This window comes from Lotus japonicus, chromosome 6 (genome assembly GCF_012489685.1).
Source record: "Lotus japonicus ecotype B-129 chromosome 6, LjGifu_v1.2".
Classification (NCBI taxonomy): domain Eukaryota; kingdom Viridiplantae; phylum Streptophyta; class Magnoliopsida; order Fabales; family Fabaceae; genus Lotus; species Lotus japonicus.
Genome location: NC_080046.1, coordinates 52,139,309 through 52,154,080, shown reverse-complemented (window position 1 = coordinate 52,154,080; position 14,772 = coordinate 52,139,309). Strand labels below are relative to the sequence as shown.

Below are 14,772 nucleotides of genomic sequence, written 5' to 3'. Positions count from 1 at the left end.
CATGACAGTAGTAAATGATAAATAACAAAAGTTTGTTACTTTTAAAGTTAACATATATTATTAAAAGGCTTAATTGCAACTTTGGTCCCTGATATTTACCAATTCTATGATTTTAGTCCCCCACCTAATTTAATTACACAGATGGTCCCTGACCATCTATATAAAGCAGCACCTCCACTTCCTCCTCACTACAGCATCACGCTCTCCTCACTCTCAAGTCTCTTCCTCCTGCTCTTCTTCCTCATATAATCTCCTCCTCCTCCACCAAGCTTCCTTATTAATCACCTTCAACAATACATCTCACACCATGTCAACCACCCGGTCCACCCCCACACTCATCTTCTTCTTCTTCTTCCTGGCCCTATGCTATAACCCCTCATATGGTGCTGCACAAACATCAAACTTCATCCACACTGCAAGAACAGTACGTCATGTTCTCAACGATGTCACCAACGTACTACGGGATGAGCTGAGCACCATGGGCAGCGTTGACAACTCTCGGTTGTCCAACGCCATATCGACATGTTTGGAGCTGCTGGATTTGTCAACAGACGAGATCGGTCGGTGCATGTCAGCATTTGAGGGCTCCGAAGGTATATCATCAGTTACTGTGTACATACATGCTGCAGTTCTTACAATTTTTTTTTTAATAAACCTGTAGTACGTTTTTACAAATATTTATTTTTAAAGTAATGCAACTTTTTTTTTAATTATCAAGTTAATTAGTATATTATATAGAACCTTTGTGCTAACGGGATGTTTTGTACTGTTGTATCCTCACATGTGACTGAGATGTTTTTTTCTTATGCTTATTATTGAAATTTGTTGAGCTTTCGAAAAAGAAAAAAAATCTGGTGTAACTATATTATTTTGAAATTGCCACTGCCAGTAGCTACACCTCATTTTTGTTATTTACATTCATTTACTAGTGACGGAAAGCAACCGTCACAAAATCCTAGCATATAATATAAAGAAAGTAGTGACGGACTTTATCCCTCTCAAAACTCCGTCGCTAATCATTTCCTATCTCCACTAGGATTTTGTGACGGTTTACGTTCGTCGTAAAGAGTATTCCGTCGCTAACTAATTTGGGACGGAAAACTTCTACCTTCCTTTATGCTAGGCATTTGTGACGGGTTTGTTTTCGTCACTAGCTGAAAAAGTTAAAAATAAAAATAAAAATATCGCTACTGGCAGTGGCGATTTCAAAAGAAAGAAAAAGTGAAGTAGCTTAGTAATTAAAAAACAATTGCACTACTTTGGTAATTATTTGTTTAAACTATACTATACATGTAGTGGTGGAACTAGGAAAAAAATTTGAAGGGACCAAAGTAAGTAAGATTTCAATACATGAATATACACACATAAAAATAAAGATTAGACTATATTTATATACATGAATATAAATATTGAAATTTTATAATAAGTTTTTTCATGTTTTAAAGTTTTTAGAATTGATAAATAGTTTTTTACCTTTAAATGACCTTTTTATAACTATATATTCACACAAGTCTTTCACTAAAAAAAAAGAGATTCTTGTACTTTTGGTTGTTAGTCTTTTAGAGAAATTTATCAAAAAAATAAAATAAATAATTGATTTATTAAATGAATTATTTTACTCTTTGCTTGATAAATGTTGTTATCTTAAAATTGATTTCTTTTCAAATCTCATTTTCTATGAAAATTCAATAGAATTTGCAACGTTATATATATATATATATATATATATATATATATATATATATATATATATTGTTTTCTGGGCTATGAAAAAGTTAAGGAGCAGCCCAGCCCAGGAAAAAACACAATAAGGAGCAGCCCAGAGAGAGATTTGTAAAAAATGTAAAATATTACTTTAAAAGTCAGGAACGGGAATCGAAACATGCCCCGGAGTAATAACGTGAGAATACCCCACTTACATATATTTTCTGCAATGTTTTATATATATAAAGAGTTTAATGGATATGCACTGACAGTATAAAATAGTTTTACACAGACATCCAATTGAATTCCGTCAAATCAGAAAATATCTTATTTTTTTAATTAAAATTAAAGTCAAATGTAATTATCTCTCATATGTGCATGCTTTGATTGGATGACTGTGTAAAACTATTTTACACTATATCCATTAAACTCATATATAAAAACTGTTATGAAAAAGTTCTACATCATATGTCATAGAAAATTTTCTATAGCCCCCTATGTCCCTTCATGGTTTCACGCATGCATGTAAAAAAACTGTTACTGTGTATTGAGCTATTTTCTTCGTTTCCTACTTTCCTTGTTGGATGTTGGCTGTAGTTTTCTAATGGTTTTGATTTTGTTCTTTTTCTTTTTGTTCGAAAAATAATGATTCATTCATGATGGGTCAAAGCCCAAAAGAAGTAGTCTTTGCCACAATACAATCAGCCATTTCCACAGACCCGTGTTAATTGACAATATAGAACGTGAGCCTGTTAGCTGACGGGAGAAGCAAAAACAGACTAGCAAGTGTCCTGGCATCAACTATTTCCCACTATTTGAGACCAAAAAAAACTGTTTCCCACTATTAACTCTATTTTTCTTATCAAAAAAATTTGATGAAGGCCTGGATATTAATGCTAAAATATATTAATTAACTTCTTTTTTTTATAAGCGTAAAAGAGATTAATAATAATTTTTGAACGAAACAAATAGATTAATAATATAAGTTGGTTGTGTTTATAATTTAAATTTATAAGACCATGGGTTATACTTTGAGAGTTTTTTAGGGCGTCTCCTATAATATAATTTAAGTTAATATTGTTTTGTCTTAGGCAAGCATGAGGGTACTGGAAATTTGAGTTCAGATTTGAGGACATGGCTGAGTGCTATAGTTGCTGATACACATACATGCATGGAGGGTTTTGAAGGCACCAACAATGGTCGTGTGAAGGATCTGATATCCCCCAAAGTTGACCAAGTGAACTCGCTAGTTCATGAGCTTTTCACCCTTGTGCATCATGTTTCACATCAGTCCAACAGCCAAGGCCAGGGTGAACTTCCTCCGTGGGTTGATCCTAGGGACTTGCAGTCCAATGTAGATCTTCCTGATGCTATAGTTGCTGCTGATGGGAGTGGAGAGTTCAAAAGCATCATGGATGCAGTGCGTGCAGCTCCAGACTTTAGCAGCAGACGTTATGTCATCTACATAAAAAGAGGAGTTTACAATGAGATAGTTAGCATAGGGAAGAACAAGTGGAACTTGAAAATGGTAGGAGATGGTATGGATCTCACTGTCATCTCTGGAAGTTTGAGCTACCATCAGAATTTGACCACATACTACACAGCTACCTTGGGTAAGAACACTCCAAATATACAGCTAATTAATATATTAATATATTTGATATTTTTCTCATTTTTCTTCCACTTTATGTTTGAAGGTGTCGATGGAAGAGGGTTTATAGCACAGCGCATATCCTTCAGGAACACCGCAGGGCCTGAATATCATCAAGTTGTCGCTTTGAGATCAGCAGCTGATCTTTCGGTCTTTGACGAATGTGAGATTTTCGGTTACGAAGACAGTTTGTATGCTTATTCACAGCGACAGTTCTACAGATATTGCTACATCAGGGGCACGGTGGACTTCATATTTGGACACGCCTCTGCGGTTTTCCAATCCTGCAATTTATTGGTCAAGAAAGGATTGCCAATGCAAAAGAACACTATCACAGCCCAAGATAGAACAAGCTCAAGCCTAGCATCTGCGTTCTCCTTCCAGTTCTGCAAAATATCAGCAGATCTCGACCTTCTACCCTTCGTTGGCTCCATATCGACATACCTTGGAAGACCATGGAAGCAATATTCTAGAGTTGCTTTCATGCAATCCTACATGAGTGATGTGGTGAGCCCTGAAGGATGGTTGGAGTGGAGTGGTACATTGTATTTAGACACATTGTACTATGCTGAGTACAATAACTATGGACCAGGAGCTAGGCTAGATAGACGGGTTAAATGGGCAGGCTTTCATGTGATTACTGACTCTAGCCAGGCTAGCGAGTTCACGGTGTCTGAACTCATTATGGGGGAACAATGGCTACCTTCAACTGGAGTAGCCTTTGTTCCTGGATTAGGGAACTAAATAAATGTAACTTGAGCAAAATGATGATATCAATAAAAAAGACTCGTTTCAGTACAATTATGTGTCTTTTAATGTGTTTCAAAAAAAATGTATCTTAAAAAAAAAACACACTTTAACCCTCATTAAGGTTACCCCAAATTCCCAACCTCAACTACACGTTACATACTCTGTGCCATGTTTTGCTTCATAAAAATAACAAAAAAATGTGAGGGCAGATCCATTGAAATTTGAAACTACACAGAAACTCCGAAGCCTTGTGGCAATGCATTGAAAGAAGGCAATTGTGGTAACAAGGTTCATTCTCCAATTAAGAATTGATAACACTAGGAGCTCCATTCTCTCTGTATTGTCTTTGCTTCAAAAACAAAACCGCTAATTTCAAACACCTTAAAGGTAAGCACAAGAAACAAACAGCATTCATCATTAAGAAACACCAAAATCATACTTCCAGGTCCAAAAGAACTGGCGCTTGGGTTTCCTCCATTTTGGCAGCAAGAGACAAATAAGAAATAAAGAAACTTAGCAACCAGTGAGGTGACTCATCCATGGACCATGGCTTATTGGCTTATCAAATTTTTTTTAATTTTTTTTGGTCAATTGGCTTATCAATTTGAAACTTAGGGTCTTGGCGAACCTATGGTCCATGCAGTGAATATATCACTACAAAAAAAAAACATGACAAGTAAGAGATATTGTGTGGGTCACAAAATGGCCAAAATCTCAGGTAAAATTTCACTGCCACTTCATTCATATAATATATGAAGTTGAGGTTTTAATGGGTTTTCATTTTCAATCGTAGCTACTTCCATCATCTTACATTTGTTTGACACGAAATTAGATATTGCAGTAAGCTGCATACAGTGTGTTAAGTGTTAACTATTTAAGAGTTCTATAGACTATAAACGCATTGTCCCTGTAACTTGACTTGGTGAATGGCTCAGGTCTTGCTCCAAGTCGGTAATTGACATGCTTGATGATTATATTTTTCTTGATTTCTGTTAAAACCACAGATTAGACTATGCTTTTGATGAAATGAAAACACTGTAATTTATTTTTGTGGAGAAAAAAACCATGCAATTTTGTTTATGGAATGGCAAATATGGATGAGTTTGATACTTCATGCACACTAAGCTATGCCTATTTATCTGAATTCTGATTTGTCAATGTTGCATATACACGCTCATATGATAAAGGATAAAAATTTCACAGGGATTATATTTTTTTTACAATGAAAAAACAATATAGCTCCGATCCGGGGTCTTCATCGATCTCGCTGTGGAAGCCTCTCATAAAGCTTGGAAAACTTCGATCTCGCCGTGGAAGCCTCGAATATGGCTTGGAAACCTCCGATCTGATCTGGCTTTTGGAGTTGAGAGGAGGGAAAGGGGAGAGGAAGAAGGGACGCGAGGTAGTGAAGACAGATTTGAAGGGGTGAGAGACGATGGTGGCTGGAGAGCTCCGGGAAGAGGGAGGATTTGATGGTGGAGATGGAGGATTAGAGGTCGGAACAGCGGCGGAGAGAGGGAGGGAGCTAGGGTTTCACGTGAAGGAAGAGAGGAAATGCGTGGAAGAAGAGAGGAAGAGACATTTATACCCAGGTGACCGGTTCACCCGGTTTTTTGGCCATTTGGGCCTCTTTTGACCTGCTTGGCCAGTTTTTGCCTCTATGGACTCCTCTGATCAGTGCCTTTTCCATTAATCTTGTGTATTCATGGCCACGACCAACTTTATGGCAATGAAATTGAAAATATGCATTCAATTCTTTTGATTTTATCAATCCAATAATAATGGTAATTGAATGTGCCATTGATGGCTTTTAATCTGAATATTGAATTGTATCAGGAAAGGGATCCACGACAATTAATAGCCAACAGTATTTGGCAAATAGACCATCCAATTAAAGAAATGATAATGTTTCATATTAATTTCATTTTTGCTGTTTTCTTCAAAAAGGGAAAAATACTTTGAGTTCCGTTTTAGGTTTTTTTTTTTATTTCAAACGAAACATTTTATCCCAATCAATGTTAAAAAAAAAAGCTCACAACCTCTAAAATAACCACAAATTTATTCGTATAAATATAAGTATCACATCAGAAACAATTGAGAATACAAGCCAAATCATTCTTCTTGGTAAAAAAAAAACGAATCCAAGCCAAAAAGAAATTAGGCAAAATATTTCAAATGGTGAATCCTATAGCAAAGTATTATACTCTGATTATTACCTTGGTTCTTGTTCTTGCTGGTAAGTACGTACTCTCTTATAACACTGATGCTAGATCAAATAAAAATGATGTTGAATCTCAGTATTGGTTCAATCATATTATTTATTTATCTTTCTCAAAATTCTTATTATTTATTTACTTTTGATTGTTTTTATATTTTGGATCATAGGAGAAGTAAAGGTGAAAGGACATACATGTATTGATGATTTGGGTCATTGTGGTGCTAAAGGAAGTTGTGACCCAAGGTGTAAAAGCCAACAAAAAGGTGGACGAGGGATTTGTAACGTCAAGGAGGATGATTGTGCATGTATTTACAGTTGTCCGCTTACCGCGGGAGTTGGATGTCAAGATGTTTTAGGTACATGTGGTTCTGTGAGAAGTTGTGACCAAAAGTGTAAATCCATACACAAAGATGGGTCAGGGTCTTGTTACTTAGGCTTGTGCACATGTCTATATTATTGTGGACCTCCAAGTCTAGGAAAACTTTAATTAAAAGTTTTATGACATGCGATTTATCTAATTTCTTCATTGCAGGCTGTGTATCCGCCTATGGAATAATTATGTTGATTATGAATTGATATAAAAAAAATTTCTATTTTAAAATATGTTTATGCAATTGTAATTTTACTATTTTTACATATTTTATTTTGAATTCAGATTCAACAATAAATTATTATATTTTAAATAGAAATGGGCTGAAAATGACACAAATGATTAAGATATAGCTCTAATTCTCATCATAATAATAATAACATATTTAATTACTGTTTTATAAAAAAGTGGCAGTTTGATATGAACTATTTTAAAAAAAAAACTTTTGTAAAAACAGTTGTTATTTAAAAAAAAGTTCAAAAACTAAAATTCTATCCAATGGATGTCGGTCACAGTGGTTAAAAGTGGTTGTTTGAATCCTTAGATCAAGAATTTAATTTTTAAGAGCCGTACTCTTGAGGTGACCTTTAACATTCACCACACCCGAGTAAAAATTATGGGAGCAATTTAACTAAAATAAAAAAATTTAAAACTCTAAAACATCTTAGAGATATTTTTAATTTTTAAGTCACATATTTGTCTAATATATTTTTAGAGTACTTTAGAGTACTCTAAAAATCTCGTTCAAACATTTTCTTTTTCTTTTTGGTATAGTATATTTTTACAAGAGTTTTTTTTTTTTCAATTAAGAAAACAGAGAATCAAACAAAACATACGAAACTGATAGAATTGAACCCAAGAGATATAAAAGAGGTTTTTGTTGTAAAATTTTACTATTATATTATTTATTTTTAAGTTAAAAAAAAGTAAGTGATGATCCATGTAATGGTTCAGTACTTCGTCCCTCAAACAAGTAATTAGAGATTCGTGGAGCGAAATATTAGTTAACCCCCTACTACTTATGCGGTGATCGTGGAGCGAAATATTAGTCTCACCACCCGCAACCAAGAAAAAAACAAGGTAACCAATGATATTTAATTATTTATTTATTTTCACAATTACTATACTTTTAGTTTTTCATCATTTAAATCATATATTTTTTAAAATTCATTTAAATCTTATTAATCTTTTAATAGGTTTTCATTTTTTGCTGTATTTAAAATTCTATGAAGTGGATTATATTTTCATCCGTTGAAATCCTTAAATATAATTATTTCAAGAATGTTCTTGATCTGAGCACTTAAGGAAGGGGTAACCCCTAAAGGTGTAAAGAGATTATACACAAGACCATAATTAAATAATTTATGTGTTGATTAGAATAAGACAAAAGTCCTTTACAATGGCACCCCAGCCCCTATTTATAAAGGTTCCATGGGCTTTCCTAAGTGCCCCACTAATGGGCCCGTTGGGCCTCATCAACGGAGGCCCAACTCCCTAACTCACGCTCCTTGCCCCCCGGCGAGGGTCCTGCCTCTATCTGAGGCCTTCCTGAGCGAAGTCATCCCGACAAAAAGGGCTCGTCTAGTACACAAGTCCATAAGACACCGAGCTCGAAGCATGAGAGCGAATGTGTCTTCAAAATGTGACTGCTAATCTCTGTTCCCTTATGATCCCTTTAGCAGGTCGCCCCGCCACTTTCCACTTGGTACAACGTTCCTCGGCTGGCGGTTTCGACCAATGCGCGGGAACTATTCTCAAGCTTCTAGTTGCAATAGCTTCCCCGCCCAAGAGATCACCTAACCACGCTATTTGGCGGGATCAACTAAAGCCTATATAAAGCGCATAGGTCGCCAACATGGCGCAAACGAAACACGAATCGCCAATTGGCGAAAGAAATACATAAACTACCAACTAGCGCAGGAACTAGAAAAATAACGTGAACTCCTGAAGGACTCGTGATGTTCCGCCACATGTGAGGTGACTCGCTGAATAGAAACTCGCTCGCGCCAGTGAAATGGTCTCTTGCCAATCTCTCCACGCCTTTGCTCCTTGTAGTGTCTTTATGGACCGAGTTACTTCCTGGGCGAGTTCCCTAATATGGTGAGGGGGCTCGCCCAGTCCACAAGTCCACAACATATTGAGCTCGAAGCATGAGAGCGCAGTGTGTCTTCAAGCTGAAGTCGTCGCCGCATAATCTCTATGAGAGGATCTGCCTAATATGCATACATGGGTTAGGGACTAAAACGCACCTTTGCTCCGGCGAGGGATGAAAATCAAGCATTTGGTAAAGGTTAGGGACCAAAAACTTATTTAAGCCTTAAAAAAATTAAGGAAGCCCAATTCCAAAATGTTTAAAAACCAGTATTGGAACTAATAGTTACCATCCCCACTAAAAGTGGTTTCACTATATATCATTTCATTGTAATGAGTACCTCTCAAACAAAAAGGAAACATTATCATTTGCATATCTTTCTCCAACAACTACCTCCTCAGTAAGTAGACATTTTTCAAACCACACAATAACACAACTAAATTATGTTGCTGTTGTGTTTACCGAAGAAAGGTTCCCACAACAACATAAATGATTTTAGCCACAATGGAATGTGCAAAGAACGTTGGACCTAAGACAACTTCCAGCCACTAAAATGCTTCTAGAGATCCCATTGAGATCTTAGCACTGAACAAAACAACTAAGATGATCACATAATCACTATGTGATCAAGCTTGTAAAATGTCATCAGTTGTATGGCAGAGGTTTAGCAAATCCAATGAATCATGAGCAACAATGCAAACCATGAAACAAAAGCTTTCACTATAAAAGATAAGGGCTAAGAAGCCCGCATTGTATAGCGAGCAACGAAAATCAATATGGCATGGTGTTATCAGTCGGCAAAAAGACCCTACCAAATAACACTTACGAGAAAGATAGAAAACACAGGGTATAGAGATAGAACAAGATATAAAATACTAAAATACTACAAACTGGAAAATAGTATTTAAATTAAAGCATATAAAATCTAGACCAATTACATAGGATTCTCTAAATAATATGTTACTAAGCTTTATATAAGTTTCTATGTCATTTAAATCTTCTAAACAAAATATTATGATTACTCCTAGAACATTAAATTCTAAATTTAAAAAGTCAAGGATCCTTTGAGACCCTGAATTTAATTCAAAGGCATTAGAGTCTTTTGAGAATTATTGTTGTTATTAATAAATAATATTTGAATTTTCCTCTAGAAGGGGGATTGGTTACTTGAGAGTGGAATATTCATAGTGTTTCATGTTGTCAGATGAGTAACTGAATGGAAACAAAATTCATTTTATTATATTTTTTTGAAAGGGAAATTAGGGGGTTTGGTTTTAAGAGAAGAGTGATAGAGTGTTTCAAATTTGAAAGTTGGTTTCAGATTAGTAAGACAAATGACTAGATCCATTGCTATTAGGAATAAGATTTAAAAATAACGTGAAAGAAGGGAGAAAACCACCGGTGTTGCTGCAGAAATTGTTGAGGGGTTGTTTCTCTTAGTTGCCCTCCAGTAGCTTATATATAACACTTCTTCCCTTGAGATGAATTCATCGGTTATCTTCTCCCCTTCTGAAAATTTGGTTCTGAGTGTACATGCAATATTATCTCCGAAGGTGAGGGTGGTTCCAGTCTAGAGAGTCATGTATACTGTGTATATCAAATCGTATTGCTATCTGAATAAATCATGCTATATCTGTATATATGTGGTAACCTTGATTGTTCTTGACTGAAAATCGAGATCTGTTTCTAAGATTGGATAACATGCTCCCAATTTGTCTTACTGTTTTGAGAAATTCTACACCCCCTTTCGCTGGTATTGACAATTTCGTTCCCAACATGATTATGGTACCAAATATGATCATTTAATCTCCTTGCTGTAATTGTTATCTTTTGTCTTAGTCGTGATTTATCTGGTTGTGTGCTGATTGATGCCTTAACATGCTTAAAGCCATAGAAATTCTCAAATTCTCTTTCTATGCTTGAAGTGGCAATGAGATGCCAGTCGTCCCATTGATTGTCCCGCCTCTTGAGGCGTTTTCGGAACCGGTTGTTGGTAGCTGCATGTAGTTTTAGGATTAAGACCACTAATTGATATTTGACTAACCCTATATTTGACTAATATGTTTCTGTTTTGAATTTATTGATTAATTTTCTTTTTGTGGCACTAACCCCTCTTACTTGGTATTTGCTATTTGGGCGCTTATCGCCATTAGATAAGGATGTTGCACCGGGTGAAGTATGAGCTCTTCCACAAAGACTCGCCTGACGCGTGGGAGATAGACCACGACACGTGGAAGGTTACCTACAGTGGTTGGTTTGCAGTTACAACTATTTTCGCTGATGGACGTCGCACGTCAGAATATCACATGTCGTATCAGAACTCAAGTATTCCTTTTCCTAGCCTGGAATCATAGACAACATCATGTTGTTAACATTTTTCACACTCTCTAGTGTAGGAGACAACAAAGCTCGCTCTTCAAAATACTTATAATTCTTCATGGTCAAATTATGTAAAATTTCAGGATAGGTGAACTGGATCAAGCTATTTAAAGGATATTCTGAATCATCAATTAACAAATCTTATGGGATTTCAATTTATGAGTCTTCACCACCATGAGGATTCAATTTACCATCACCAACCTAAAGAATCCATTCTGCAAAATTTTTAATGTCTTCTACATCTGATGTCGAGGGACAGTTCAAAAGTCTCATGTTTTTTGTGAGCTTTAGAACCGTACAATACTTCCATAAATATGAAGCATTAATAGCAGATCCAACAATATCACTTCTACTGCCTTTTGAGACAACTGGTAGGATTTGTCTGAAATCCCCACCAAGAACTACAACTTTTCCACCAAACGGAACATAGTCAGCAGATCCCATTTCTTGTCTCATCACATCATTTAAAGTTCTATCAAGTGCCTCAAAACAATATTTGTTCAGCATTGGTGCTTCATCCCAAATAATCAAACTGGTCTTTTGAAGTAATTCCGCCTTCTGTGAGCCTTGTTTTATATTGCAAGTTGAGCACTCATTAATTGATATTGGAATTGAAAACCTTGAATGTGCAGTTCTTCCATCCGGCAATAACAACGATGCTATACCACTTGAAGCTACATTCAATATGATTAGACCTTTAGCCTTGAATGCTGCAGACAAAGTGTTCCATATAAATGTTTTTCCTGTACCTCCAAATCCATGAAGGAAATAAAGGCCTCCTTTTTGGGTAAAGACAGCATTGCTAATTTCTCTATAAACATCCAACTGTTCATATGTTAATGAACGCAACAGGTTCTGATGAAGCATTTCCATCTCATTTTTATCATAATTCAATTCATCCACAATAAACTTATTGTCAAATTGCAGCCCTTCACACGCTTCAGGGAAAGGAAGGCATGTAAATTCTTTAAGAGATCTTCCATTCACGTGCATTAGCTTCTCAATTTCAATTAAACACAGATTTTTTAAATCATTATCATCAATCCGAAGATCTGCACATAAGCATAAAATAATTACATAAAATAATTATATATATTCAAATAGTTCATTTCAAATAAATATATTTTCTATAACTTATGATATTTAATATATAATAAATAATTATATCATACTATCTTAATAAAACAACATACTTAGTACAAATTACTTATTATATAAATTGTAAAAAATTGTAATTAAAAAATTTAAAAATACCTGGAATCCCTAACAAATTTCTTTTACTATGCACAATCCCATCTGAAAGAATCTTCCATGTCTTTTCCCACACTAATTCCGGCTTGTTCATTGTATTTGAAGTTATCAAGAACACGAACAGCTTACGTAACTGATTCCCAGATCCAAGATCACTTGCTTCCACAATTGCATCTATATATTCACGATCATCAGCTAATAATCCAAGTGCAAAACATGCATCATGAAATGTTGGATAAACAACCCCTTTAACCGTTCTAATGCTCTCAAAGGTTGTGCACCCTTTCTGAACGGTTAGCAGAATCCTCAAATAATAAAGCTCTCAAATTCCAGGAGGCACATATTGCAATCTACCAATTGAGTACCCTTTCTGTCTTCTGCGCCAACAATGAGAATTGCGGTCATATACAAATTTATTTGGGAACTCACCAAAAGTTAAATTTTTTGCATCTTCAAATTGTTGATTCGCCCTCATCCAGGCCAAGAACATTGTTAATTGAGAAGATGGCTTGCTTATCACAGCCTCAAGGTCTTCATCATCTCTAAACAATATTCTCTGCTCATTTTCCAAATGGAAATTCAACCTTTTAACTGGAGGCCACCGGTGATGAATTTCAAAAGACAATTCTCCACACAGCTTCACATGGAGTTAAGTACCTGCAATCATAGTATTGTTTGATTTCATCTCGGACCTGACTACTGCTATCACCAGAGTTTTCATTTGTTATATGTACACTGACTCTATCTGGCCCTTTGCTTACATATTTAAACAGGTACTTTATAGAGTTTGATTTATTGCAATACTCCACATTAATATGACCTCTATATCTCATTAGTAGCTGTGGATTGTATGGAACAACAAAACCATTGTCCATTGGAACACCATTTTTTATAACAGTAATTCCAGTATCTCTTCTCCTATAAACAGGATATCCGTCCTCATCTATACTGGTTGACGATTGATATTTTTTTGGAAAGAATTTTGTGCATTCCAGCACTCATGCAAGGAGATTTTGGATAAGATACGCCACATGGCCCATGCATCATGTAACGTGATACTGCTTTACTTAGCTTAGGAAACAAAGCTGGATCCGGCAACTCTGCAGATATATGCTTGTCAATATCAGCGCATGTAACCATCTTATGACCATCTTTCAACCACAACAAAATGTGAGCATGAGGCAACCCTCTTTTCTGGAATTCTATAGTATACATTCCTGTAAAAAAACTCATTCATTGAATATTAAATATTTCATGCATGTAATAGAGATATTCTTACAATATATATACTTTTTTAATCATATACTATATTACCTGCTTGAATTCCACCAAACACAGCACCTTGTTTGAAATCAGCCATCATTTGCTCTAGTTTCATTTTGAAAACTCTACAACATATATCCGGCCTCTCATCTGCACGAAGGTTCCTTTGACGAACATATCTTTTAATTTCACTCCAAGCTGCATTGCACATAGCAGTTATAAAAAGGTCCGGTGACCAAATTTTTTGCAAATGGCCATAGCATCTTGGCAATTATTAAACATGTAACGCATCCCACCCATAAAAGATGAAGGTAGTATAACACGCATGCCGACTGTAGTAGGATCAGTCTCCCCTCGATCAATAGCTTCTTCCAACTCATTAAGAAAATCTGCTCTGATCAAATTCTGGTTCCTTCTAATAAATGATAATCGTTGTGATTCAATCATAGTGTACGTGTCAACCACAAATTGCTGAAAGAGTCTTCTACCGAGTAGAATATTTCCATACTCTACTTGTCTATCTTGAATTCTATATGCAATATATTATCTGAGACTAACTCGCAACCTTGTTATGTCTTCATTAGTCAGGTATTCCTCACTGTATGGTATATCTTCATGATAACCATCATCACCATAAGGAAACATCAAAGGATATTGCAGAGGTATGAATGCAGTATGTGTTTCATGAATTCTCTGCAACATTCCATCACTTGTTTTAACTATAATATCTCGTCCAACCTTCTCACTATTAAAATCACCAACAATCAATGCTGCAACTTCATCACAAGTAGGCATATTATATGTCCACGGATCTCGATCTCGACTTCAAAATAATCTTAAAGATAATTGAGTTCCTTCATTTTCATATAAGTAATCTCGAACACGCTGAAATGATTGAGCTAATTTGTTGTGTTCGTCTACCATGCTTTTTAAGTCACTCACAATACTAATGTCAATATTTCCTCTCTTATCAGAAGAACTGCACATGCAACATTCATTGTCATTATCTACTAAAAATTAGCTACATTTAACAAAAAAAGATAAAATATTTAATTAAACATATAATATTAATATATAAATTTTAACCTGAAATG

The 14,772-nt window shown here is 35.4% G+C and overlaps 2 protein-coding genes across 2 annotated transcripts; one reads left to right on the top strand and one right to left on the bottom strand.

Moving 5' to 3' along the window:
* The first annotated feature begins 307 nt into the window (after positions 1-307).
* Positions 308-4,099, top strand: LOC130725532 (pectinesterase/pectinesterase inhibitor PPE8B-like). The gene is made up of 3 exons (XM_057576752.1): positions 308-593; positions 2,796-3,317; positions 3,402-4,099. The coding sequence occupies exons 1-3, from the start codon at positions 308-310 to the stop codon at positions 4,097-4,099; spliced, it is 1,506 nt and encodes a 501-aa protein (XP_057432735.1).
* A 7,266-nt stretch (positions 4,100-11,365) lies between these two features.
* LOC130725531 (uncharacterized) lies at positions 11,366-14,473 on the bottom strand. Its single transcript, XM_057576751.1, has 8 exons — positions 14,237-14,473; positions 13,975-14,149; positions 13,730-13,876; positions 13,442-13,632; positions 13,108-13,254; positions 12,845-12,971; positions 12,419-12,610; positions 11,366-12,216 (listed from the first exon to the last, which is right to left on the bottom strand). The coding sequence occupies exons 1-8, from the start codon at positions 14,471-14,473 to the stop codon at positions 11,366-11,368; spliced, it is 2,067 nt and encodes a 688-aa protein (XP_057432734.1).
* Positions 14,474-14,772: the final 299 nt, after the last annotated feature.

What these genes read in the sequence shown, in the direction of transcription:
- LOC130725531 (XM_057576751.1), bottom strand. Translation starts at nt 14,473, where the DNA reads ATGCCTACTTGTGATGAAGTTGCAGCATTGATTGTTGGTGATTTTAAT. An exon ending in ACTACCTTCATCTTTTATGG is followed by an intron (nt 13,877 to 13,974) that starts GTGGGATGCGTT and finishes TGTGCAATGCAG; the next exon opens with CTTGGAGTGAAATTAAAAGA. An exon ending in TGATGCATGGGCCATGTGGC is followed by an intron (nt 13,255 to 13,441) that starts GTATCTTATCCA and finishes TACAATCCACAG; the next exon opens with CTACTAATGAGATATAGAGG.
- LOC130725532 (XM_057576752.1), top strand. Translation starts at nt 308, where the DNA reads ATGTCAACCACCCGGTCCACCCCCACACTCATCTTCTTCTTCTTCTTC. An exon ending in AGCATTTGAGGGCTCCGAAG is followed by an intron (nt 594 to 2,795) that starts GTATATCATCAG and finishes GTTTTGTCTTAG; the next exon opens with GCAAGCATGAGGGTACTGGA. An exon ending in ATACTACACAGCTACCTTGG is followed by an intron (nt 3,318 to 3,401) that starts GTAAGAACACTC and finishes TTATGTTTGAAG; the next exon opens with GTGTCGATGGAAGAGGGTTT.